General features: G+C 44.9%; 1 protein-coding gene across 4 annotated transcripts in view; it reads right to left on the bottom strand.

The window, feature by feature from the left end:
* mtmr9 (myotubularin related protein 9) overlaps positions 1 to 27,228 on the bottom strand; it is an 83,287-nt gene that overhangs the window by 19,719 nt on the left and 36,340 nt on the right. For all 4 annotated transcript variants that reach the window (XM_085997019.1, XM_085997017.1, XM_085997016.1 and 1 more), the window contains 4 exons: positions 15,902 to 16,119; positions 12,161 to 12,322; positions 7,581 to 7,722; positions 6,452 to 6,672 (listed from right to left, as the gene is read on the bottom strand). In XM_085997019.1, coding sequence (XP_085853145.1) covers positions 6,452 to 6,672; positions 7,581 to 7,722; positions 12,161 to 12,322; positions 15,902 to 16,119 — 743 coding nt within the window. The remainder of the gene's footprint in view (positions 1 to 6,451; positions 6,673 to 7,580; positions 7,723 to 12,160; positions 12,323 to 15,901; positions 16,120 to 27,228) is intronic.

Raw genomic sequence — 27,228 nt, forward strand, 5'->3', positions numbered from 1 at the left:
TATCGAAAAGGCTACCAAGTGGCCACAGATCAGATCGGAGGATGGAGAGGCATTGAACACATATGTTCTTTTCCTCATTGGATGTCGCAACACCATGGAGGATGTTGAATTCATGGAAGAGATGGACAATCCTACGACTATGAGAATCATCATCTCTAAGCTTCCTTACAGGATGAGAGAACAATGGAGAAGAACAGCCTTTGAGATAATGGAGAGACAGAAAGGTAGAGCCAGGTTTACAGACTTAGTGAACTTCATAGACAAACAGGCTAAAATTGCTAGGGACCCATTGTTTGGAAACATCCAAGACGTCAGCCCGACCACCGATGGAAGAGTGAAAGCCAAGCCCGTTGAATCAAAGACTCTCAGGAAAGGTGGTTCCAGGGGAAGCAGCTTTGCAACTATCGTCACCCAGGCCGAGGAAGAAAGGCCCCAGAACTCATCTCCCAAAAAGAGCAGCACAGTGACGTCTGCTAATGCCTTTCAGAAGCCATGCTTATTCTGCCAGAAGAATCATACATTGGATTTCTGCAGCGACATCAAAGCACAGCCACATAAGGACAGAATCGAATTCCTGAAGTGCAACGGCCTATGCTTTGGATGTCTCTCTCAGGGGCACCCGAGTAGAAACTGTAAGCAAAGAACAACATGCAGAGAGTGCACTCGGAAACATCCCAGTCTGCTGCATATCCATAAAGAAGAACAAGTCTCTAAGAAGAGTGAAGAAAACAATACCGACGAGAAGGTTGTTTCAAGTGCTCTGGTGTCGCTAGAACCAGAGACTTGTGGACTCACTGGGGCCGGTGACAGTGATTGTGTTCTTGCCATCGTACCAGTAAAGATCAAGTCTAAGAGGAGCGAGAAGCTTGTGGAGACTTACGCCTTCATGGATCCAGGTAGCTCAGCAACGTTCTGCACAGAATCACTCATGCGACAGCTGAACGTTAGAGGCAGAAGAACAGAAATCCTATTACGCACCATGGGTCATGAGAAGTCAATGCAAAGTTATATCCTGTCAGACCTAGAAGTGTGTGGACTTGAAGAGAAGGACTTCATAGACCTGCCTAATGTTTTCACACAGAGGGAGATTCCTGTTAGAATAGGGAACCTAGCCCTGCAGAAGGATGTGGATAGATGGCCTTACCTAGAAAAGGTGCGTCTCCCATACATTGAAGCAGAAATTGGCCTATTAATTGGAACCAATGCCTACAAAACTATGGAGCCATGGCAGGTGATAAACAGCAAGGATGACGGACCCTACGCCGTCAGGACAGCCCTTGGATGGGTAGTCAATGGACCGGTAAGGAGAGATGATGGCCACAAGTCGAACAAGGAGGAACGACAAAACGTCACAGTTAATCGCATCTCTATCGCAAGCATTGAAGAGCTGTTGATACAGCAGTTCAACGCAGACTTCTCAGAACGCAGCTGTGAGGAAAAGACAGAGATGTCACAAGAAGACCATCAGTTCATGGGTTTGATGACAAGGTCTACACAGTTCATTGATGGCCACTATCACATTGGTTTGCCACTGAGAAGACAGACCGCGAAGATGCCGAACAATCGCTGCATAGCAGAGCAACGCGCCATCAGTCTAAAGAGAAAGCTGAACAAGAACCCCGACTTTCACGAAGACTACAAAGACTTCATGAGAAACATCATAGCGAAAGGCTATGCTGTAAAGGTGCCCGAGGAACAGTTGAACAGAGACGATGGAAGGGTCTGGTACATTCCTCATCACGGGGTGTATCACCCAAAGAAGAAAAAGATCCGTGTAGTGTTTGACTGCGCCGCTTCATTCAGAGGAACTTCACTGAATGACCAGCTGCTTCAAGGTCCTGATCTTACTAATACCCTCATTGGCGTCTTGACTAGGTTTAAACAAGAGCTCGTTGCCATGATGGCAGACATAGAATCAATGTTCTACCAAGTTAGAATCCCTGATGAAGATGCTGATCTTCTGCGCTTCCTTTGGTGGCCAGATGGCGACGTTAGTCAAGCGATGGTGGAATGTAGAATGGCCGTACACTTGTTCGAAGCCACATCATCTCCCAGCTGTGCAAGCTACGCTCTCAGAAAAACTGCAGAAGATGGCAAAGGCAAAGCACCATCAGAGGCTGTGGAGACAATCTTCAGAAACTTTTATGTCGACGACTGTCTGAAGTCCGTGTCAACAGAAGGCAATGCCATCGCACTGTCAAGAGACCTTAGAACTCTGTGTTCGAATGGAGGATTCCATCTGACTAAGTGGATAAGCAACAGCAGAGCAGTTCTAGCTTCTATCCCAGAAAAGGAAAGAGCCACTGAAGTCAAAGATCTGGACCTGAGCCACGATGTCCCTCCTATCGAGAGAGCTCTTGGTGTACAATGGTGCATCGAGTCAGACACGTTCAACTTCAGGATAATGGTGAACGAAAGACCATCCACAAGACGAGGGATTCTCTCCGTGGTCAGTTCCATCTACGACCCTCTTGGATTCCTGGCACCACTCATTCTGCCGGTGAAGCTGATGCTACGAGAGCTGTGTAGAGACAAGAGAGGATGGGATGAAGATATCCCAGAAGGTCAAGCTCAGAGATGGCACAGATGGTTGACAGATTTGCAACAACTTTCTAGCTTCAACGTCAGTAGATGCATCAAGCCCGCGAGTTTTGGAGTTACAAAGACGGCTCAACTACATCATTTCTCGGACGCCAGTGAGGACGGCTATGGCATGGCTACTTACCTCTTGCTGACAAATCAACAGGGCCAGAAACATTGTGCCTTCCTCATGGGGAAATCCAGGGTGGCTCCGCTGAAGCAGGTCACCATCCCGAGACTGGAATTGACGGCAGCGGTTGTTGCAGTTAAAGTTGACCAGGTGATGCGGAAAGAGTTACAGCTCCCATTAGAAGAATCTGTCTTCTGGACGGATAGCACGACGGTGCTGAAGTATATAGAGAATGAGAAGATACGCTTCAAGACCTTCGTAGCAAACAGAATCTCATCCATTAGAGAAGCTACACAAACATCTCAATGGAGGTACGTAAACACCTCATTGAACCCAGCAGATCAAGCCTCACGAGGACTGAAGGCTGAAAACTTCATGAGGAGTGAAACTCGGATACAAGGCCCAAGTTATCTGCTGGAAACAGAGAGATCGTGGCCAGAAAGACCAGATATGCCAAGTCAGATTGCTGAAGACGACGTCAAAGTCAAGGGATCAGTCACAGTAAATCTCATAAATACGAAAGAGAACTTTGACACAGTGAACAAGCTTGTTAACCATTTCTCAGGATGGCACCAGTTGAGGAAAGCAGTTGCATGGTTTCTAAGGTTGAAAGAGTTGCTGCTACACCTGAGCGGTAAGAGAAAAGAGTACCGAGCCACTATCAGTCAGTCTGAAAGTAACCCGGATAAGCAGAGAATGCTTCTACAGCAGTATATGCATCAGCACAAGACCACATTGGGCAAGAATTCATTGACCGTGGAGGATTTGGCCAAGGCTGAGAAGGAGATAGTTCGCTTCAGTCAAAGACAAAGATACCCAGAAGAAATCGAAGCTCTACAGCGAAATACTCCAATCAAGAAAGGTAGTCATATCTACAAGCTGGACCCTACACTGCAAGATGGAGTACTGAGGGTGGGAGGGAGACTAAACAAATCTGCTATGCCAGAGGAGGCCAAGCATCCTGCTATCCTTTCTAAGGACCTCCGGGTTGCTACTCTCATTCTTCAGCATATACACCAGAGTATTGGACACAGTGGGAGGAATCACGTGCTTCCGAAGCTAAGACAAAGATACTGGATTCCAGGAGCTAATTCCGTAATAAGAAAAATAATTAAGACCATGCCAGACTCCAGAGGCATCGTTCGTCACGTTCGTTTGCAAACCAAGACCAGTACCCTGGAAAGACCGATCACAAAGCTCTGCCTGCTACAAGAAGCAGCGTGAAAGGTTCCCGAACGAAAAAAGTGGACACTTATATTGTAAATATGTTGAACTCATTAGTTTATGACTCTTAATGTTTGAGTAATTGATATGCTTCATGTGCCTAGTCAATTAGGGGCTGGAATGTAAGCCATAAAAGCTTAAGAAAATACTTTAAAATAGTGGTTAAATGGCATAATACAGTTAATTTACCTGACCGACTTATTGTATTAAGAAACCCCCTATTTTCTTGCTCCAGTAGTATAGTCCGAGACACCCCCTTCATTCTTGCCATAATGGAACAGTCCCTAAGGCACACATGGGTGCAGCCATTTTACAGTTTAAACTGCACGTGGTTGAAGGAGGCAGAAGCCGCGAGGTTTGGAGCAGTACAGTTTTTGACCGTGTTCGTTTATACGTGCTTGCTTTGTAATTCTGTTTGTTAAGTGTTATAGTAAACAGTTTAAAAGACAAAGCTACGTTTGGGAACGTTTTATTTCGACACGCGTCTACTCGTTGTTAAAAACCCCACAGCTCAGTGGCTGCCTGTTTGGAAACTAAGAAGCGCCACTACATGAATGATTCCCTCTGGTGGAAGGAGATAACCACATTTTCTTTTTACAGTTTGCTTGTGATGAACTTCCAAAGACTATAACCCAGTAGGTCAATTCAATGTACCAAAACTGCAACATTCAGTACATTCCTCTCTTCCGCTCTGCCCCACCCAACCCCAACTTGGATCAGGACTATGAAGACCTGATACTCTAGTATTTAGTATTGCTAAATGGTCTCTGCTCCTAGATTTGGTTAGATGCCACTGAATGCCTGCTCTCAGAGCTTAAAAAAAAGCAGAATTCACCCAGATGATCATGGGGAAACGATGAGCATGTTACAACCGCTGGATGTAGCGGCAAACAAACCAACAAAGGCTCCTCGGTGACTGAAGTAAAATGGCTGGGAGACTGATAGAGGACACACATTCATTTCTGAAGGTTACATGTAAAACTCTAATTCTGGAGGAAGCCATCCCACGAATAGTGGATGTGTAGACAGCACTGGATCCACAGAATACTGTGAAAGACTTCAACAAATACCATGATGGCACTGAAGCTGATGTCCTGTGGGAGGGAGAAGAGCTGTGGCCTTAATCAGTGAAAGACAACAATGAGTTACTGAGTGGTCACTGAGCAAACTTGCAAAGATTCTGAATTTGAGAGTTTCTAAAAGTAAAGTCAATGTTGCACTGCTACTGTTTCTAACTTATTACACTTCAAACAGTTTAATCGGCTGGTTTCACAGTTCATGAATTGGCAAATAGGGATGAGAGGATGATAGTAATAAGGAAAGATAAGAGAAACTGGGAGTCTTTTCAATACAAGAGAGAAAGTTAAGAGAAGATCTGACAAGAGGTGTTCAAAATTGAGTGGTTTTGATAAGGTAAATAAGGAACAACTATTTCCATTGGTCAGTGAGTTGGTTGCCAGGGAGAATATGTTGAAGATCACCATAAGAACAAAAGGGAGAGATTAGATCATTTTTTAATGCAGAGGGTTGTTCAGATATGGAATGTCCTACTAGAAACAATATTGGAAGCAGAATACATAAAATCTTTTAAAAAGGAACAGGATAAATATTTGAATAAAAGAAAAAACCAAAAAGGAGTGGTGAAATGGCAGGGGATTGAGACGGAGACTTTTACATAGCCAGCACATGCAGATGGGCCAAATGGCCTTCTTCAGTGCTGTAAAATTCAATGATTCTAGGTTTAATTTTTTTAATCCATATATAATATACTGCCCCACACATGCATACACATTTTTGTGGAATTCTGTGGGAGGAAATAATTATAATATTGTAACATTTACTGTAGTTCTGACAAATATTACAACTTAAGACAATATAATTGTTAAAGGGTGCATACCCAAGTTACAGCAACATATACAACATACAAAGAGGAATACATCAATCTAAAAAAAAAATTACATAGGCATTAAACACAATTGCAGCCATTCTAAAACTACTGAATCCATCAAGAATTCTTACTTATAACTTTCAAAACACACAGAACACAAAAATATTAACTTAAGTCAACTTCAGAAATCCACAAACATCACCAATTACAGTCCCAGAACTAAAAATGTGCAAACCATGGCAGCCCTACAGACAGTACACCATGATTACAAATTTGAATGCCACCCTCAGTTGACATTTAAACTCACTGGTCCTCATCCAATGAGTTCCAATAGGTCTTGGGCAGGTTAGGTGGAATACATCACAATGGGAAAAGAAAACTGGAAAAGCCAAACCCATTCTGCATAAATATACTGATAACTTGGACACCATAGTGGAGAAATTGGACTTTCTCACAGCTGAAGTAGAATTCCGGCTCTCACAGTTGAAGAAGAATGTGACACGAGGAGACAGCAGGAGATGATGTAAAAATGGGAAAAAATTATTAATGTTCTTGCTTCAATGTTGTCTTCCCAGGAAACAGAGCAACAAAATATTTCTACCTCCAGTGACATAGGCAGCATTACCAACCTTTCGTTTTCATTGTTGCCCAAGAAGGTGCCAAATTGGGAGGCGTAAGCATGTTCAAACAACACGATTAGGAACTGTTCATTAAATTCAAATGAACATGGGAACTGACGCTGGATCTGCCAGCAGCAGTCCAGGAAGAGGAGAAATGTAGGAGCTTCATTCTTCTGCTTAGAATTGGAATAGGCCGACTGAGCACATCGCTGCTGGAATGGATGACCAGCCTGGAACAAATAAACCAATTTAAATATCATTTCTCAAGAGAGCGACAAATGGGAGATAGAAGTAAAACACAAATAAAATGTTTCATATGGGAGATGATCATGACACTGAGCAACTGGTCTCGATTTTGAAAACTATCTGAACTTGCCAAAACTAGCCTCAAAAGTATGGCAAGTTCTATATTATTTTATTGAATAAGCCATTGTCCATAATAAAACAGGTGTCTTACACAGGATTCACTAATCATCTGATTTCAATATTTTTATTGTATGTGAAGATATTCTGTACAATTGCAGAGATCAACCTGAAGGAAATGTAACACACTATACTTGTACTGCTGCAACAGTGGGTTTGGAATGCTAACTCAAATTAGAAAAAAAAGTTAAGACTGCTGCATTAAAAAAATGCAGCATCAATCATAGACAGGTCTTTCCTCCTGCCACCCCCACCCCCCCAATCCCAGCAATGTGGAGTAAAAGTGTGGTTTGTTACATTTATGACCTTATCTTTCCCTCTTTTTAGCCTTTTATGGTAAATTATTAGCATGTGGTACCCTGCTTTTTGGGAAATTGTTACAAAAAGACATTGTGCTGAGCACTGGGGTGGAGTGGACAGCAGAAAGAAAAGACAAACCCTCTCTGAAGTCAAAATTCTTTTGAACAGATTAGACAGAATTATATCAACTTTTATCTACAAACATTTTTTAAAAATCCGTAAAAGTAGCATATACAATGGTCAAATTCAAGTTTTTCTAACTCCTTGTAATAGCTGTAACCCAACCATCAGTAGAAATAATATTAACTTAACTCACTATTCTGGTCATGTCTTTTAAAACTATTCTGGTCATGTCTTTTAAAACTAAGACCATTTCATTAGCCAAGTAGCCAAATGAGATCTATCCAGCACTTACCTGTAACCATTCACGCTCAATCAAGGCCTCAAAACCATTAATTGTTCTGGACTGTGGATCTAGAATAATGTGGGCGAGAGAGGTGACTTGTAAAGTGGAGTCAATCCCTTCACTGCCATGAACCAACACAGATGCACCTTCCCTAAAACAGGAGCAACAGTATGAACACTGTCAATATATGCTTAGAAAGGGTATACTTTGTACTATGAATTATCTTAAAGAAAGAGGTAGGTTGAATATCACAGATCCAATTCCACTGTGTCCTAATATCACCAAATTATTTCCTCCTATCGTTGGTATAAAACACTCTCCAATTCCAAATAAAGTACGAGTTTCTGCTGCTAAAATAAAACACTAACTAAACCTCTGCTAACAAAAATTCCAAGTAAAATTAAAATTTCGTAAACTCAAACTGTTCATGACTTGGCATTAAATACTGGCACAGGTGTGAGAAATTAAAATGTCATGGTGGCCTACAATGGCATGTTCTTCTGAATGGCTAATGACACATTGTTGGGAAAGCTAGTCTGTATTTTGTGGGGGCAGCCAGGGAGAGGGGGGAGGGGAGGGGGGGGGGGAGGGAGGGAGGAGCGAGGGCGGGCGGGAGGGCGAGAAGGGAGGGAGGAGCGAGAGGGAGGGAGGGAGGAACATAGAAGCAGGAGTAGGCCATTCGGCCCCTCGAGCCTGCTCCGCCATTCAATGAGATCATGGCTGATCATCCAAATTCACTACCCTGTCCCTGCTTTCTCCCCATATCCCTTGATCCCTTTAGCCTTAATATATCCAACTCCTTCTTGAATATATTTAATGAATTGGCCTCTACTGCCTTCTGTGGTAGAGAATTCCACATGTTCACCACTCTCTGGTGAAGAAATTCCTCCTATTCTCTGTCCTAAATGGCTTACCCCTTATCCTTAGACTATGACCCCTGGTTCTGGACTCCCCGACCATCGGGAACATCCTTCCTGCATCTAGTCTGTCCAGTCCTGTCAGAATTTTATAAGTTTCAATGAGATCCCCTCTCATTCTTCTAAACTCCAGCGAGTATAAGCCCAATCGACCCAATCTCTCCTCATACGTCATTCCTGCCATCCCAGGTATCAGCCTGGTGAATCTTCGCTGCACTCCTTCCATGGCAAGAACATCCTTCCTCAGATAAGGTGACCAAAACTGCACACAATACTCAAGGTGTGGTCTCACCAAGGCCCTGTACAACTGCAGCAAGACATCCTTGTTCCTGTACTCAAACCCTCTCGCTACGAAGGCCAACATACCATTCGCCTTCTTAACCGCCTGCTGCACCTGCATGCTTACCTTCAGCGACTGGTGCACAAGGACACCCAGGTCTCGTTGCACTTCCCCTTCTCCCAATCTACTGCCATTCAGATAGATAATAATCTGCCTTCCTGTTTTTGACACCAAAGTGGATAACCTCGCATTTATCCACATTATATTGCATCTGCCATGCTTCTGCCCAATCACCCAACCTGTCCAAATCATACTGGAGTTTCTCGGCATCCTCCTCACAGCACACACGCCCACCCAGCTTTGTGTCGTCTGCAAACTTGGAGATATTACATCTAGTTCCCTCGTCTAGATCATTAATATATATATTGTGAATAGCTGGGGTCCAAGGACCGATCCCTGCTGTACCCCGCTAGTCACTGCGACCCATTTATTCCAACTCTTTGCTTTCTGTCTGCCAACCAGTTCTCTATCCAAGTCAATACCTTGCCCCCAATCCCATGTGCCTTAACTTCCACTGGTTCTCCCTTATCTATTTTACCAAAAAATTCCAGTAGATTAGTCAAGCACGATTTACCTTTTGCAAATCCATGTTGACTTTGTCCGATCCTGTCACTGTTTTCCAAGTGCTCCGCCATTACATCTTTTATAATGGACTCTAGCATTTTCCCCACTGCCGATGTCAGGCTTACCAGTCTGTAATTCCCCGTTTTCTCTCGACCACCTTTTTTGAATAGTGGGGTAACATTAGCTACCCTCCAATCCATGGGTACTGTTCCAGATTCCATCGAATGTTGGAAGATGATCAGCAATGCATCTACTATTTCTAGGGCCACTTCCTTAAGTACCCTAGGATGTAGATTAGCAGGCCCTGGGGATTTATCGGCCTTCAATCCCGTTAATTTCCCTACAAATACTGATTTCTTTCAGTTCCTCCCTTTCATCAGACACTATGTTCCCAGACATCTCTGGGAGGTTATTTGTGTCCTCCTTTGTGAAGACAGAACCAAAATATGCATTTAATTGGTCTGCCATTTCTTTGTTCCCCATTATAAATTCCTGATTCTGACTGCAAGGGACCTACGCTTGACTTCACCAATCTTTTTCTCTTCACATACATCTATAAAAGCTTTTACAGTCAGTTTTTATGTTCCCTGCAAGCTTACTCTCATACTCTATTTTCCCCATCTTAATTAATCCCTTTGTCCTCCTTTGTTGAATCCTAAACTGCTCCCAATCCTCAGGTTTACTGCTTTTTCTGGCCAATTTATATGTCCTCTCCTTGGATCTTATGCTATCCCTAATTTCCCTTGTTAGCCACGGTTGAGTCACCTTTGTTGTTTTATTTTTATGCCAAACTGGGATGAACAAATTCTGCAGTTCATCCACGCGGTCTTTGAATGTTTGCCATTGCCTATCCACCATTAACCCTTTGAGTGACATTCCCCAATCAATCCTACCCAACTCGCACCTCATACCATCGTAGTTTCCTTTATTTAAATTCAGGACCCCAGTCTCTGAGTCAACTGCTTCACTCTCCATTTTAATGAAGAATTCGATCATATTATGATCGCTCCGTCCCAAGGGGCCTCATACAACAAGATTGCTAATTAATCCTTTCTCATTACATAATACCCAGTCTAAGATGGCCTGATCTCCAGTTGGTTCCTCGACATATTGGTCCAGGAAACCATCCCGTATACACTCCAGGAATTCCTCCTCCACAGTATTGTTACTAATTTGGTTAGCCCAATCTATATGTAGATTAAAGTCACCCATGATGACTGCTGTGCCCTTATTGCACGCTTCACTAATTTCCCTTTTAATGCCATCCCCAACCTCCGCATTATTGTTTGGAGGTCTATATACCACTCCCACCAACGTTTTCTGCCCCTTGGTATTTCTCAGTTCTACCCATACAAATTCCACAACATCAGACCTAATATCCTTCCTTACAATTGCGTTAATCCCCTCTTTAACCAGCAATGCTACCCCGCCTCCTTTTCCTTTTTGCCTATTTTTCCTGAATATTGAATACCCCTGAATGTTGAGTTCCCAGCCTTGGCCACCCTGGAGCCATGTTTCCGTAATCCCAATCAAATCATATTAGTTTACCTCTATTTGCGCAACTAATTCATCCACCTTATTACGAATGCTCCTCGCATTAAGACACAAAGCCTTCAGGCTTGTTTTTTTAACGCTCTTAGACCTTTTAGAATTATTATTTATAGGGAGGGGAGGAAGGAGCCGGGGGGGGGGGGGGGGGGGGGCGAGAGGAGCAGGAGGGAGGGAAGAGCGAGAGGGGGGGAGGGAGGGAAGAGCGAGAGGGGGGAGGGAGGGAAGAGCGAGAGGGGGGAGGGAGGGAAGAGCGAGAGGGGGGGAGGGAGGGAGGGAGGAGCGAGAGGGGGGGAGGGAGGGAGGGAGGGAGGAGCGAGAGGGGGGGAGGGAGGGAGGGAGGGAGGAGCTAGAGGGGGGAGGGAGGGAGGGAGGAGCGAGAGGGGGAGGGGGAGGGAGGGAGGGAGGAGCGAGAGGGAAATATGGTGATACGTTTTGGTAGGAAGAATGAGGAGGGGCAATATTAACTAAATTATACAATTTTAAAGGGGTTGCAGGAACAGGGAGACCTGGAGATCTCTGTACAGATATCTTTGAAGGTGGCAAGACAAGTTAAGAAGGCTGGTTAAAAAAACAAGGGGGCGGATCCTTGGCTTTATCAATAGAGGAAGAGAGTACAAAAGCAAGGAAGTTATGCTACAACATTATAATATTGGTTAGGCCTCAGTTGGAGTATTGTGTTCAATTCTGGGCACCACACTTTAGGAAGGATGTCAAGGCCTTAGAGGGGGTGCAGAAGAGATTTACTAAAATGGTACCAGGGATGAGGGTCTTCAGTTATGTGGGGAGACTGGAGAAGCTGGGGTTGTAGAAGGTTAAGAGCAGATTTGATTGAGGTGTTCAAAATCATGAATGGTTTTGATCGAGTAAATAAGGTCGAAACAGTTTCCAGTCGCAGAAGGGTCAGTAACCAGAGGACACAGATTTAAGGTGATTGGCAAAAGCATCAGAGGCGACATGAGGAGACATTCTTTTTAAAAAACGCAGCCAGTTGCTGCAATCTGGAATGCACTGCCTGAAATGGTGGAAGCAGATTCAATAGTAACATTCAAAAAGAAAACTGGATAAATACTTGAAGGGAAAAAATATACAGGGTTATGGGGAAAGAGCAGGGGCGTGGGATTAATTGGATATTTCTACCAATGAGCCGGCACAGGTACGATGGGCTGAATGGCTTCCTTCTGTGCTGTATCATTCTATGACTCTATACAAGTCCTTACCTGTCTATACACTGTGCAGCCAGGCAAGCAGTGGTTAATATTTCTTTAATGTGAGTCAGCCAGCTGGAAGCTTCCAATTTGCTCAGCCACCTATCCATGCTGTGGGATTGGTCATTGGAAGCTTCAACCAGTTTAATTAAACTTTCTTGAAGAATGTGGTACCTGTTAAAAAAAAAATGCAATACAAGTAAGCATGCATGTTTCCTATACTTAGAATGAGACAGTGAGCTGTTAAGCACTTTTAAGGATGTGTGTTGCAAAGGTATCTTTGCATAAAACAGTTCAATCCTGAAAAGATCAGTATCACAAAATTAATTCTCTATAGTTTCTTCTTACCTTTATTTATAAGCCAGTAATCAATAGAGCTTAAAGAGCAAGCTTCCGACCATCAAACATATGTCAGCATGAAGCAGTTGTCAGAATGTGTTGGGAGACACAGGCCCAGAAATTCGGGTCGGAGGCTTCCCGCGGGTGCAAGCCTCCGACCTGCACTTACCTTGTGCGCCAGCCGTTGAGCTGTGGGCCCCCGTGGAATTCCGATCCTAGGCCTGCTCCAACTGCCGGCGCGCAGTGCTTGCGTATCCCAGGGGCACAGTTAGTTCGAAGCGTCCCCTGGGATGACAATCGGAGCAGGGAATGCTCCATTCATAAGTTTGACAGGAAGTGCTGTCAAAACTTAGAAATACTACAGGCCCCAAAACATCACAATCTTCAAATAAATTAAAAAACATCACATTTTTTAAATAAACTATAAATTACATGAAATAACTATTTTAAACAATAATTTAAATTTTTGAAAAAAATAATGTTATTTTCTAACGGGGTTAAAAATAAACTTACCTTTAAAATATTTAAAAATAATAAACCTGTGGGAAAAATGTTTTAATTTTAATTAATTCACCACTTACCTTGTAAAAAGCAGGCCTTACGCCTGCTTTTTAAATGTGTAACTTCTGGAGACTTACCCTCCCGGGAAAACCTGTAAAAAAAACATAAGTTCGATGCGCACGCGCAGCCGCTCCTGCGCACGTGTTCGAACTCTGAACCCCTTCTTTCAGGGGAACGAAGTGCCGGTTTCCCGTGCATGCGCAGTGATTGCAGGAAACCGGCACTTTCATTGGGCCTACGGGTGAGCGGCACTTCCATTGGGCCTACGGGTGAGTACCCAGCGCGTAATCACCCGTGGAGACCCGAAGCTCTGGGCCTGCACATAAATTTTCCAACTATCCCTCAAAAAAACACACTCTAGGCACTATGGGTCAGAATTGGCAGTGGGTACAATGAGAGTGCGCAGTCATAACACCTTTGAAATGGACAGCAAGTTCGGGATTTCTGCATGCTAAATCCCGAACTTGCGATCTGTCAATGTACGCGTTGACAGATCATCCACACCGACACCGAAAGCCTAATTGCTGGCGCAGAGTTGGGCTAATTGCCCACCAACTACAAAAGAGTTTTTAAAATTTTTTAATTTATTTATTTATTTATTTTTTTTACGGCTGTCGGAAAGGCGCAGGGCCCGTTTCCACAGCCCAAGGGGATACCTCCTGACAAATCAAAGTTATTTAAAAAACTTATGATGCTGGAAATTGAATCATTTTAGGATTTTGTCCATGGAAAGAATTTATTTCTCCATGAAAAGCTCTGAGGAAGCAGTTGTTAGATTGATAAAATTATTATTTTTTTGCATCTAAAAAAAAATACAAACTGCAAGTATAGATGTTTATCCTGGAAGGCTCTAGTAATGAGGATCTGTTTTTAATCCCCTTTCCAGAGAGCATAAATGAACGAGAGTCCTTCTGTTTGCCGATTGGAGCACCAGGCCCACGTGATTCAGCAGTGGGCACCAAATGCAAATTGGAGCTATTTAAATCTATACATTCTGGCAGTCGGGCCAATTTCAGGGACCATTTTACATTTTGTCAGAGGGGCCATATGGAACTATTTTAATTCATAATGGGCCGTATTTTCTGACCCCCTATGGCTGCGTACGAGGTGTGTACGCACCCGTAGGGGCCTCAAGTGCCGGTTTCAGGCATGCGAAGCGTCAAGAATTCTCTTGACAGATCATCCACCTGCACAAGGAAAGTGCCTCTGCGGGTGGAGAGTTGCACTTGTTACACAACTTCCGCCCGCTGAAAGGCCATAAAATTCTTACGCCTGGTAAAAATCAGGCGAAAGGCCTGCTTTTACCAGCTTAAGAGTGTTGAAAAATAGAAAAATTAAATTTGATAACTCATTTATAAATTAAAAATACTCTTCTAAAATGTAAGTTTATTTTTAGCCCCGTAAAAACATTTAATTCTTTCCCCCCAAATTTTTTAAAATATTTAATTAAATGGCTTTTTATTTTTAGCCCCGTAAAAACATTTAATTCTTTCCCCCCCAATTTTTTTTAAATATTTAATTAAATGGCTTTTTAATTATGTAATTTTAAAAAAATGTTTGTGTTTTAAAATGTGATCCCCATTCATACTTTTGACAGATCTGCATGCACAGAACTGTCAAAAGTATGAAGGGAGATTCTCTTTGATTGGTTGGCCTGGCCCACGTGATCCCAGGGATGCTTGCGAATCGCATGCGCCCCTGGGATTCGTGGGCCTCTGCGCATTTCCAACAGGAGAGGCCTAGTATCGCAAGCCTCAGGATCTACGGAACCGGCAGATAGGTTCGTACATTTTTTTCCGATAGGAAGCCTCCGATCGGAAATTCAGGGCCAATATAGAAGCAGGGACAGGGAGTGGGCGGTAAAAGCAGACCCAAGCTGTGGGATGATAGGTTAAATCGTAAATAGACATTCTGCATTTAAAAAAGACCAGACATTTGGCAGCGGGGCCTGAAAGCAGATATGGAAAATTTCAAAAGCTGGCATTTGGAATTTTGGCAGCTGGTTAGAGGGAGCCATTTTAATTCATGAATAAAGCACTGGGGTCGTAGGGAGTGGGCCCAGAGCAGAGCCAATTAAATCCATAACAAGCAGCAGGGCCAGGGAGAAAGAAAGAGAGTAGACCACAGGGGAAAAAGAGCAGATATTTTAGCAGAAGGGCCAGAGAGAGTGGGGTGCCATGAACAGAAGCAAGACTGGAAAGAGGGAATAGGCTGCAGACCAACTCATTTCAATTCATCAAAGGCATTTTCAAGAGCAGAGGGAATGTTTGTCAATCATGTTTTCCAAAACGTTGTTGGGTTTCCTGATGTGCGTTCTGCGGTTAGCAGAGTATATAGGAGAAGAGTGAGGAAGGTGCAACAGCACTGCCGATTGTTGAGAGGCCTACAGTTATAGTGTGACAGTCAATGTTGACATATGCTTTTCCCATTACAAGTGAAAAAGTATGACTCAAAAATAGTGACACAGGAAGTAAAGTTAATGTAGACAGGAAGTGCATGCCATATGGAATACCTAATACTGTATATATTACATTGAATGAAGGATAGGTCTCTGCTTTAATCACAATTTTCTTTCATTAATTACCAGCTAATGGATTCAACAGGTTCCAGAGCTGGAGAGGTGATACTCTGCTTAGTGAAATCATGGTAGTTTTTGCAAGTTATAGAAAACCCATGCTGAAATAGTTTTGGCATGATTAACATTTTGATTTTGATTGAAAACTTATATATTCTGTAAATCTGATATCCGAATTGTTCCAATAAAAGCAGAATACTTTGTAGCACACTATCAACATGAATAAATTATAGATATAGAAATCAGTAAGAAACTGAACTGCTGCATTTTCTGCTTACCTCTCTATGGACTTGTGAATTCGTCTCCACTGAGGGTAATATGCTTCCTGTTCAAAGCCACCTCCTTTGGCTCTGGCTTGCTGAGCAGCATTAATTGATCTGGTGTCAATGATATAACCACGTTTTCCTGCCCGCAGAGTGGCATTAATCAATTTCTCATCTTCCTTACACCGTCGTCCATTGGTTCCAGTCAATGGTTGCGCACTGTGCATCATTACCTAAAATTTGTTTCGTTATTAATGGCAAATGAAAGAATGGCTATACTTATAGATAATCTTAATTTAGAACGGTCAACCAGACTACTGTACTTTGCACCTTGCATTTGACTTTGGTTTTCTTTATTTGTTAAAGATTCGTTTTGTTGTGTATGTAATATGTGTGCTACTTTGAACCTATGGACAGGACTGCACTACTTGTAGGGCGTAGTGATACGCAGTACCACTCCTGGCCATGGGGTATAAATAGTACTGTGGGTACTGATCTCCCCTCAGTTCCCGCCTGTGGGCACGAAGTAAAGACCTACGTGCAGTCCCTACCTCCAACCAGTAAAGACCTGTTTGAGTTATACGTTTAAGTCTTTGTGTTAATTGTTCAATACAATACACATACTTAACACGTTTGCTCTGTGACAACTTCAGAAACAGTTCTGTAATATTTGCCCACACATGCAACAGAATACATAATATAGATTATTCTAAGCAATTTTTAAACAGTGTTCATCTGTGTTGTTTATAATAACTCGCTAACATTATAAAACAGTTTAATGAGACAAAATTCCATTAGTAAAACAAACTAAGCAACATTGGGCACCGTCAAAACATTCGGAACTTAGAATTACACCATTTTCAAATGGATGCACACTTAATCCTAAAGATCTATGGATGTCAGATGGTGACTTAATGTGGTCCATCACTCCAAAAAGCACCAAAACTACCACTCATACCCTACCTGTATGCAGAGAAGTCACTTTATTGGGCTAAGTGAGACTTCCTTTTCCCCTTGCTTGAGAAAAAGGCCTTAGGAGAGATATACTGGTACTGGATCAGAACCCTTCAGTCACAGTCCACATCCACAGTATACAACAAGTGCTATATCTCTTGCATAATCTCCCACTAACAAGTGACCAAATGGGGCTGGACCCTTTCCCATGTTATTTTTGGTCCGGCTACAGAACATCCGCCAACAGCTATACAGAGAAATTCAGATAGAATCAGACTTGTACAGCACAGAAGATGGCCATTCAGCCCATCGAGTCTGCGCCGGCTCCTCCGAAGAGCAATCCAGTCAGTCCACTTCCCCGCTCTCTCCCCATATCTCTGCAATTTTTTCTCCTTCAAGTATTTATCCAATTCTCCTTTGAAGGCTACTATTGAATCTGTATCTACCACCCTATTAGGCAGTGCATTCCAAATCCTAATCATTAGTTGCGTAAAAAACTTTTTCCTCATGTCGTCTCTGGTTCTTTTGCCAATCACCTTAAATATGTGCCCTCTCATTATCAAACCTTCAGGTCATTGGAAACAGTTTCTCTGTTTACTCTATCCTTCGCAATTTTAAACAGCTCTATCAAATTTCCTCTTAGCCTTCTTTGCTCCAAGGAGAACAATCCCAGCTTCTCTAGTCTATCCATGTAACTGTGATCCCTCATCCCTGGAAACATTCTAGTAAATCTCTTCTGCATCCTCTCCAAAGCCTTCACGTCTTTCCTAAGGTGCGGTGCCCAGAACTGACAATACTCCAGCTGGGGCCGAGCTCTTGTTTCATATAGGTTTGGCATAACTTCCTGGTTTTTGTATGCTATACCTCTACTTATAAAGCCCAGGATCCCATATGCTTCATTAATTGCTTTGTTAACTTGTCCTGCCACCTTCAAAGATTTGTGCACAAGCACCCCCAGTCTTTCTGTTCTTGCACCCCCTTTAAAATTGTACTATTTAGTATGTATGGGCCTAGAAATTCGGTTGTTTGCGCCAGCGGTTAGCGCCTAAAGAGACCGAGAATTGGGGCGTTACCCAATGTTGGGGCGGGCGCAATGAAGATAGCGACAACTCCCATATTGACTATACATTTAACGCCTGCGCTAAGTGTTTGCGCGCGCCCGCGAGCGCAAACAGATCATGACGTCATTTCAGTGTGCAACGCCTTTTAGGGGCGCCCGGAGCCTTTACGCCTAGCGCTATTAGTGACAGTTCGAAGGAGCGTTAGCAGGCCCTTCTCGGAGTCGGGGGGCGCTATTTAAAGGGGACAGCTCTAGTATAGAAGCTTCAGCCACTTGGCCTGTTCATTGCGATCGTTGGTGGAGAGAGTTGGTGAGCTACTGTGGAGCAGAGTTTTTGGAATTTAGCATTAGAGTACTTGGGACCTTCAAACCTGTCCGGAGCAGTTGGAGCACTAGACCTAACAGCCTTTTGACCAACTGGCATCGGAATGGGAGATGCTTTGGAGGGCGACCGCCTCATGGCCAAACACTATGAAGGGGCAGAGAGACGGCGCCGGAATTGGCCAGAAGGAGGAGGGGCAATGGAGGTCAGCCAATCCGAGGGTATGCTGCGAGGGTCTTTAGGCAGCAGGTGTCATACCTTGACATGTCGGAGGAGCAGTGTGTGCGAAGGCTCCGAATCGGGAGGGACGTTGTTACTGAGCTGTGCCACCTGCTTGCTGAGGATCTGCAGCCGCGTCTACGGTGCAGGACCTCTCTGTCGGTGGCCGTTAAACTGACTGTTGCCCTCAATTTTTATGGCAACGGATCCTTTCAGTCAGCCATTGGGGACATTGCGAATATCTCTCAGGTTGCAGTCCACTGTTGCATCCGGCAAGTTACAGCTGCCCTTTATAGGCGAAGGCGTCAATTCATCACCTTCCCTCTGACCCTGGAGAAGCAGACGGAGCGCGCGCAGGGCTTCGCTGCTATTGCGGACTTCCCCATGGTGCAGGGGGCGATTGACTGTACACACGTGGCTTTGAGGGCGCCATTCCAGAATCCTGAGGACTTCCGCAGCCGCAAGGGGTTCCACTCCCTCAACGTGCAGCTGGTCTGTGACTACCGCCAAATCATCATGGCAGTCAACGCCCAATTCCCAGGGAGCAGCCACGATGCCTTTATCCTGCGGTAGACCTCAGTTTGTGACCTTTTTGAGGGGCCGGCTCGACCACGAGGCTGGCTTATTGGGGACAAGGGCTATCCTCTCTGCCCATGGCTGATGACACCACTCCGTGTGTCCGCCACCCCAGCAGAAGAGCTGTTCAACAGCAGCCATCAGGCGACCAGGAACATTGTAGAGCACACTATTGGTGTGCTCAAAAAGCGTTTCCGATGTCTTGACCATTCGGGGGGAGCCCTGCAGTACTCGCCGGAGCAAGTGGGTCACATCGTCGTCGTCTGCTGCATGTTCCACAACTTGGCGATTCGACGCACCCAGCCAATTCCAGCTGTCCCTCAACGACCAGCAGAGCAGGCGGTCGAGGAGGAGGAGGAGCAGGCGGAGGAGGAGGAGGAAGATGGAAGGGCTCCTGAAAGTGGAAGGGCCATCCGTCAGAGGCTCATGAGGACTCGTTTCGAGGCCCCTCTGGCGGAATGAGGAGTGTCTTTACTCCTGCGCACTTTGGATGTTTGAAAGCCTCTGAAGGCCAGCATCACTGTAATTAGTCACGTGCACCATAGCACATTAAAACTTCTCTTTATTGTCACAAAAGTCTTTCATTACAGCAAAACAACATCATGTCAACAGAAACCATAACTAACAAAATAAGAGTTAACTCTTCGGCAAAGCTGCAAAACTAAACAAACCATTTCCAACAATTACAACAGGTGAGGGTGTCCTTGAATTTGGCCAAAGAAACATCTCAGCACCTCCCTCTACTTCTGGCCCCTTGATGGAGAACGACTTCTCTTTCGCGAACGGCCCCTTCCCTCCCTGCTGCTCCTACGTAATTGAACCCCAGTGGCGGCGTGAAGGCTGGGGGACGCCTGCTGACTGTGTGGAAGCGCAGAAGCCCCCGAGGGACAGCCTGGCCGACCTCTGGGCTTGGAGGGTGCGGACGCAGGATGCTTGATCTGAGCATGGCTGGAAGCAGTGTGCCCTGCAGGTGGTGGCAGCTGCACTGCAGACGTACCAGCGCTGGCATGTGCAATGGTCACCTGCCGAGAGAGGACACCTGCACCATGGTCGGACGACACACTGGCTCTGAGGGGACCGGCTCGGCTCATCCGCCACAATCGCATGCTCCACTGATTCCTGGCCTTGTATGGGACTGGAAGGGCCCGGGGTGATCCTAGCCGATGCAGATAGGGTGGCTGCAGTGAGAGTTCGCGTTGCCTCAATCTGGGTGTGGACGAGGCCGGCAAGTGACTGCGTGGCAGCAGTGAGAACCTGTGAGCCAGGTGCCAGTGCTTCGGAGAAGCCCTGGACAGTTCTTTCCATTGCTTCGGACAAGGCCAGTGCCGACCGCTCCACTGCCTCGGACAAGCCCTGGACAGACCTTTCCAGGGATTGTCCGAAGCCCTGAACAGTCCTTTCCATAGCGGCCTCGAAGCCCTGGACAGTCCTCTCCATTGTTGGCCCGAAGCCCTGGACAGTCCTCTCCATTGTTGCCCCGAAGCCCTCGAGAGTCCTCTCCATTGTTGCCCTGAAGCCCTGGAGAGTCCTGTCCATTGTTGCCCCGAAGCCCTGGAGAGTCCTCTCCATTGTTGCCCCGAAGTCCAACACACTCTTTGCCAGTGTATCTATTGACTGAGGCATCCTCCCCACTGCAGCCATCAGCTCAGTGTGCCTGAGCCGGGCCTGGGTGCTCATTTCAGCCAGGCGACGCACCTCCTCTGCAGAGCAGTCATCACTACCTGCCTTGCCCTCCGGGGAGACAGTGGCCGAACTTGCCTACCCCCCTTGCGTTGCTGCATGCCGCTTGTTCCGGCAACTGGCTGATCCTCAGAGCCCACCCCCCCCTTCCAGGGAACTACTGTCCCCAGTCTGTAGATGTGTATGCTCCCCTGAGATTGGAACGGATGGTCCAGCTTCCTCCTGATCCTCACCTCCGGAGGCACTGGCAGCTTCAGGGCGTTGAGCCCGAGTTGGTGATGCATCATCTGAAAGCAGGGAGGTGGAAGAGTGGCTTTAGCAACAGGACAGGTTGGCAGAAAGGCATGCCAGATTGCGGCAAGGGTCTGATATGGCTGCACACTGAGGAAGCATGCTGGCGGGGGGACCAAGTGGAAGGAAACAGCTGAAAAAGGAGAGCGCCTTACCCTCGCTGTCGGAAATGGGGTCGGCAGCTGCAGTGGTAACAGGACCAGACAGACGTCCAAGAATCTGGTGCACTCTCTCCTCGAGATCCGTCAAGAGTGATGACTTGTGGAGGCCTGCCACCGGTTCGAGTCAGGTCCTTTCGCCTCGCCGCCAGCTTGGACTGCAGGGGAAAGAAGGGGAAGTTCTGTAACATGATGCCCTGAGAGATCATCTCATGCCCCCCATGGTGCAAGGGCCCTTACATGAGGCCTTGAGAAATCATCGCATGCCCCCCATGGTGCAAGAGCCCTTACATGAGGCCTTGCGAGATCATCTCATGCCCCCCCATGGTGCAAGAGCTCTTACATGAGGCCTTGAGAGATCATCGCATGCCCCCCATGGTGCAAGAGCCCTTACATGAGGCCTTGCGAGATCATCTCATGCCCCCCCATGGTGCAAGAGCTCTTACATGAGGCCTTGAGAGATCATCCCATGCCCCCCATGGGGCAAGGGCCCTTACATGTGGCCTTGAGTGAAATGTCCATGTGTGTGCCCAGAAAGGGCCATGGGTGCTTGCTGACAGATGGCCATTGGGGCATCATGGCAACAGCGTGCTCGAAGTCAGGTGCAGATGGAGGGAATCAGAAGTTTGCATAACCAACACTCACCCTAACAACCCGAGTGAGGTCGTTGAATTTCTTCCTGCACTGAACAGGGGTCCTGGTTGCTATGCTGCTGGAGTTGACCCTCAGAGAAACCTCCCTCCAAGATCGCCGGTAAGCCTTTTGATTCGACCTCTTGCCATTGTCAGGATACAGAACATCTCGACGGCGCTCAACTGCAGACACCAACTGGTCCAGAGCCTCAGTGCTGAAGCGCTCTGCTCTCTGTCTCACCTTCTCCATCCTGACCAAGTTTCTTGCGCCAGAGAAGGGCGAGCGCCGATTCTGAGGCCTACAGGACGTTGAGTGTGGCAGCTCAGGCTGACTGACCCACCCCTTTAAGAGCCGGCCGGCGCCTGGAAGTCTCGTGGTTTCCGGTAATTGAGATCACCTGCGCTGCGCCCGTCCGCGCCGATATTGGGTAGCGCCTGAACTGTTGCGCCTTAGGAGCCCCGTGCAACGTCCGAGTTCGCGCCTCAATCCCCTTTGGGGGTGATGCAACCCAATATCTCGCCAGGCAGCGATAAGTTTCGTCTGGCTATAAACTTTGCGCAGCGCCAGTTCGAACGCCTCAAGCGGGGCTATACCCAATTTCTAGGCCATGGTCGCTCCTCATTCTTCCTACCAAAATCGATCACCTCACACTTCTGTGCTGAATTTCATGCGCCATGTGTCTACCCATTTCGCCAGCCTATCTATGTCTTCGTTAAGTCTATTGTTATCTTCCTCAGTGTTTACTACACTTCCAAGTTTTGTGTAATTTGCAAATTTCGAAATTGTGCCCTGTGCCCCCACGTCCAATAGATTTCTACAGGCTGGATGGGTAAAATATGATGCATGTCTATATCTTGATGCTAAATTACTATTATTTGACCAATCCCAGTACCTTTCTACCCATCATTTCCTAATTATCAAGGACTTTAGACCATTCCCTGGTTACAAATGTAACAAATGATAGAAGATTTGAGGTTAGGATCAGATCAGCCATGATCTTATTGAATGGTGGAGCAGGCTCGAGGGGCCGATTGGCCTACTCCTGCTCCTATTTCTTATGTTCTTATGTTCTTACGCCAAAACAGAAAGCACATATCTCAGTCTAGTATGGGAATCCAACCATTTTGTACGGTCAGATATGGGCTTTAGATCCCTGGACATAGCAGTAATCTTTACACTTTCAACCATGTACAGAAAGAAGCACCCCATACTCTTAGCAAGAATAAACACCAATTTAGACAAAAGGTTTTCAAACTAGGGTGTTCGCAAGATGATCCCAGGAACTCCCAAAGTCATCATATTTCTCTATTTGTTGACTTACTAGCATGTTATTTATATATATTCACTAATATCTTAGAAGAAAAAAGAAAAACATACATTCGACTGCCTCTCACCCACCCGCCTTTAAATAGCTGCTCCTCCACATCTCAGTCTTGCGACCAGTTTTCGGCTGCCACTGTTCCGATGTTCAGCTACTCGGCCATTCTTGCCCGTCTCTGCTGCCCTGGTCTCTCGGCCTGTGGCACTGCTGCTTTCAGTTCATGCCAGTCAGCTGCATCCATTATGCTGCCCTGGTCCCTGCCTGAAGCCCAATGTAGGCTGCTGCTTTTTCCTGTCCTGCGGTCAGCTGCTCCATGACTCGGTGGACTAAATAAATATATATATTTTTTTTAATTACCTAATGCAATAAATATTTTTAAAAATTGTGGTCAATTAATAAAGTATATTAAAAAGCTTGCTAAGCCATCTGTGCCAGGTAGCTGCCACCTTGAATTTTCAGATGATCTCCATCAAGGTAAGAAAAAAGTAATCTGTTAAAGCCTAAAACGGCTTCATTTTTATTATCCATCTCAAATTATATATTCCAGGAAATTATTTTAAATCTTGATGTACTATTTACAACTATCCAATTTAAAAAGAAAAAATCATATGTTTGATGAGGCTGCCAGGCTGTCCTGAGCATCTCTTCCCCTCAGCATCTCTGCCCCCTCACTGACTCATTCCCTTAGATGTACTGAGAGGCAATCCTTTAGGAAAACTGTTAATGTAAGCAGTCTTGCCGCATCCTGAAACTAGGCCTAACAAGCAGCCAGCCGGCTTTCTTAGTTTAAAATGCCTCAGACACAACTAGATGGAGCATTCATTGAGGGCCATAGATGAAATAATTCAGAACTTTAAGAGTACAACTGGCGTGACTGACTGAGGCGAGAAGGAAGAAGGGCACGTGACCTGGGAATATCGATGTCTGTGCTGCTTGGAAGACCTACCCAAATCAGCTCTGGAACAATCAAGGTAATGCAACAGGTGTCATTTATCCAAACTTGATGGAATTTGTTCAGCCCTGACCCCCCCCCACCCCTTCTGAACACCAAAATCTGCTGTGTGATATTAAGCTTAAACTGCCACCCCGCCCGAGAAGCCAGATCAGCCTCGCCGTCCCAGAACAAAAAAAGAGCTTTCAGTATTGAACTCCAAATCCCCACTTCCACTGAACTCAACTAATCTGTAACCTCCCCAGCAAGAAAACATAGAAACATAGAAGATAGGAGCAGGAGTAGGCCATTCAGCCCCTCGAGCCTGCTCCGCCATTCAATGCGATCATGACTGATCATCCAAATTCAGTACCCGGTCCCTGCTTTCTCCCCATACCCCTTGATCCCTTTAGCCTTAAGAAATATATCCAACTCCTTCTTGAATATATTTAATGTATTGGCCTCTACTGCCTTCTGTGGTAGAGAATTCCACAGGTTCACCACTCTCTGGGTGAAGAAATTCCTCCTCATTTCAGTCCTAAATGGCTTACCCCTTATCCTTAGACTGTGTCCCCTGGTTCTGGACTCCCTGACCATCGGGAACATCCTTCCTGCATCTAGTCTGTCCAGTCCTGTCAGAATTTTATAAGTTTCAATGAGAAAAACGACCTCAGCGGTAAAGAGTCTCTCCCTCCCATGCGCTACCCCCCTCGCCCCCCCAGCCTCCTTGCAGAAAAGACTGCTGCAGGAGAGATGGCTAGCTCAGCACAACTCCCATACCCCCCCAGTCCATTCCTGTCTCTACTTCACCCTCTTCTCTGATCAGTTACCCATATCCTATCTACCTTCCCCATCCGCCTCCTCTTTATATTTCTTTATCCATCTGCCTCCTCTCCCCGTCCCCTTCCTTTTCTGCCCTCTCTTCTCACCTCCTCCCTTCACTCCCCACCGCATCTCTCTCCCCCCCCTTCATAATGGAAATATTAAAATAAGGGCAGAATGTGTAACTTTAAAATGGGGACTGAATTACATTGGCACCCTGGTCAAATTATCTCACAGCACCCAAGTCCACTTCACCTGAAGTCCACATGGTCTTGAGGTCACAGGAGATCTACTGGCATAGTTATTATGTAGGTTGCATGCTCGATTGAAAACTCCTGCACAAGCATTTCCTATGAGAACTCCAATCTTAAGCTGTCCACACTTACTGGTGACATTTCCCGATAAAAAGGTGACTACAGTAATGAGTTCCACTGTTAATCTTACGATTTACCTACAATGGGTGCATCTCACCACCACGTGGTGCTATGGAGCCTGCTATCTCTCGCCACAGCTACTCCTGTACAGCTCCATCTACTGGATCGTAAGCAGTTGTATCACATTTAAAATTTTTATCTTTAAAATTAGCTTTACCTTCATAAAGGTGCTGCTGAAGACTGGGCCTGAAAATTTCCATCTCCCACCCTGTCAGATTGGGGCTCAAGCCCCGCTAAATTCTAATTATACACACACATATATTTTGAAACTTATGAAATTAAAACTGTACAGGAAACAAAATCTGAATTCTTACGGAAAAAGTTAAAAGCAGCTGAGTAAGAAAACCATAAAATTTTAAACAGTTATCTCTCATGTATAGATCGATTACTATACAGACAGAAGAGCTAGCAAAATGAGCCTATTAATAGCTCAAATATTTCCAGTTGTTTCATCTTTCAGGATGTTGTACTTATTTTTGGTTCAGAGCTTAATATCAGAGACAGATATTTGTCAGATCTGATCCCTACTTGAAAACTGAGCGACAAAAGGCACTTATACCAGATAAACGTAATCTGATGCTGCCATCAGCTCCCACATTGCCGTGCTGATGTGCTTCTCACTGTAATCAAACACGCAAGATTGAGCCAACCAATTGTGATGGTGAAGCAATTTTAAGAAAGTGCTTTTTTGATAGGGCTGTTAATGGTAGTTATTACCAAATCCTATCATAATCTTAACAGCAATAAGAAACCACATATTCACATTACTATCAGAAACTAAAGCATTGCAAAATCTGTGGATTTCCAGTTTTAGTAGCTTTGCTGCAGGTATCTGCATTTTCCATAATTATGCATAAGGTCATTGAGGTGTTTTTTTTTGTTTTTTTAAAAAAAAATTTAAGTACTTCAGTATTCTCCTGAAGGCACTGGTTCTTACTGGGGTATAGTTTCATTGATGCCAGCAACCTTCCAGTACCTGGCCCAAGTAACCATTCTTTTAGTGTGATCATAGACGGCGAGTGTCAGTAGGGTGTCCCACCCCAGAGGACATCAAAGCCAAGCTAGCTCCAGTCCTCACCCGATGTCCACACATCTATCTGTACTTTCAAACAGGATTACTTCAGGGGGAAATCATTAGGATTTCAGCAGGACTTAATAGTCGGTGTCCTTGGCCAGCAATCAAATTCCACCCTGTTGCATGACATAGCAGAGTTGTTTCCAAAATGGGTCATTTAAAGTATTTTGCAGTCTCTTTTTCCATTAGGTAAAATCTTTTTTCCTCATAAGTAATGTATGAAAGCACAACACATAGGCAAAACAGCAATTGTTCTCAAATATCAAACAATAAATAGCTTCCTCCTTTTCCAGGTGAGTAATCTATTTTGTTGAATGTACATTAGATGCTCTTCAGTACTTGAAGAAAACACAAGAAAAAAAAAAATCAGGAAATGACAATCAGGAAATTTAATAAAATCTTCCAACTGAAAAAAAGGACAATAAAGTTCAAAGAGAAAGAGAGAAATCAAGAGGAAGGCAGACACAAAAAAAAGAAGTCAAGGAACTACTTGGAACGGATGAAAGAAGCATATAAAAATATGGTTAAAGGGAAATTAAAAACGACTCGAGTAAGTTTTGAAGAACAGAAATAGAAAAAAACCACAATGAGAAAAGCAGGAGTGAAAAAGTAAGACAAGAAATGCAAAATGCTCTTAGAATAAAAGAAAACCAAAGAATCAATTTAGCTCTGATGCAGACTAGGACTATTTTCTCAGATCATAAAAATGTTTTTCATATCCCTGGAATTGTGTTCATGGGTCACTGCTACTTATAAACTCATGAAGCAGCTTATTAGAGATAGTCTCCCAGCTCCTATAACAAAGTTCCCATCTATCGCCCGAGACATATGGTGGTGCATGGCTCTGCTGTGGGAAACCATTGCAG

This window comes from Somniosus microcephalus, chromosome 9 (assembly GCF_052327205.1).
Source record: "Somniosus microcephalus isolate GS21.2 chromosome 9, FLI_Smic_1.0, whole genome shotgun sequence".
In the NCBI taxonomy this organism is placed as follows: Eukaryota; Metazoa; Chordata; class Chondrichthyes; order Squaliformes; family Somniosidae; genus Somniosus; species Somniosus microcephalus.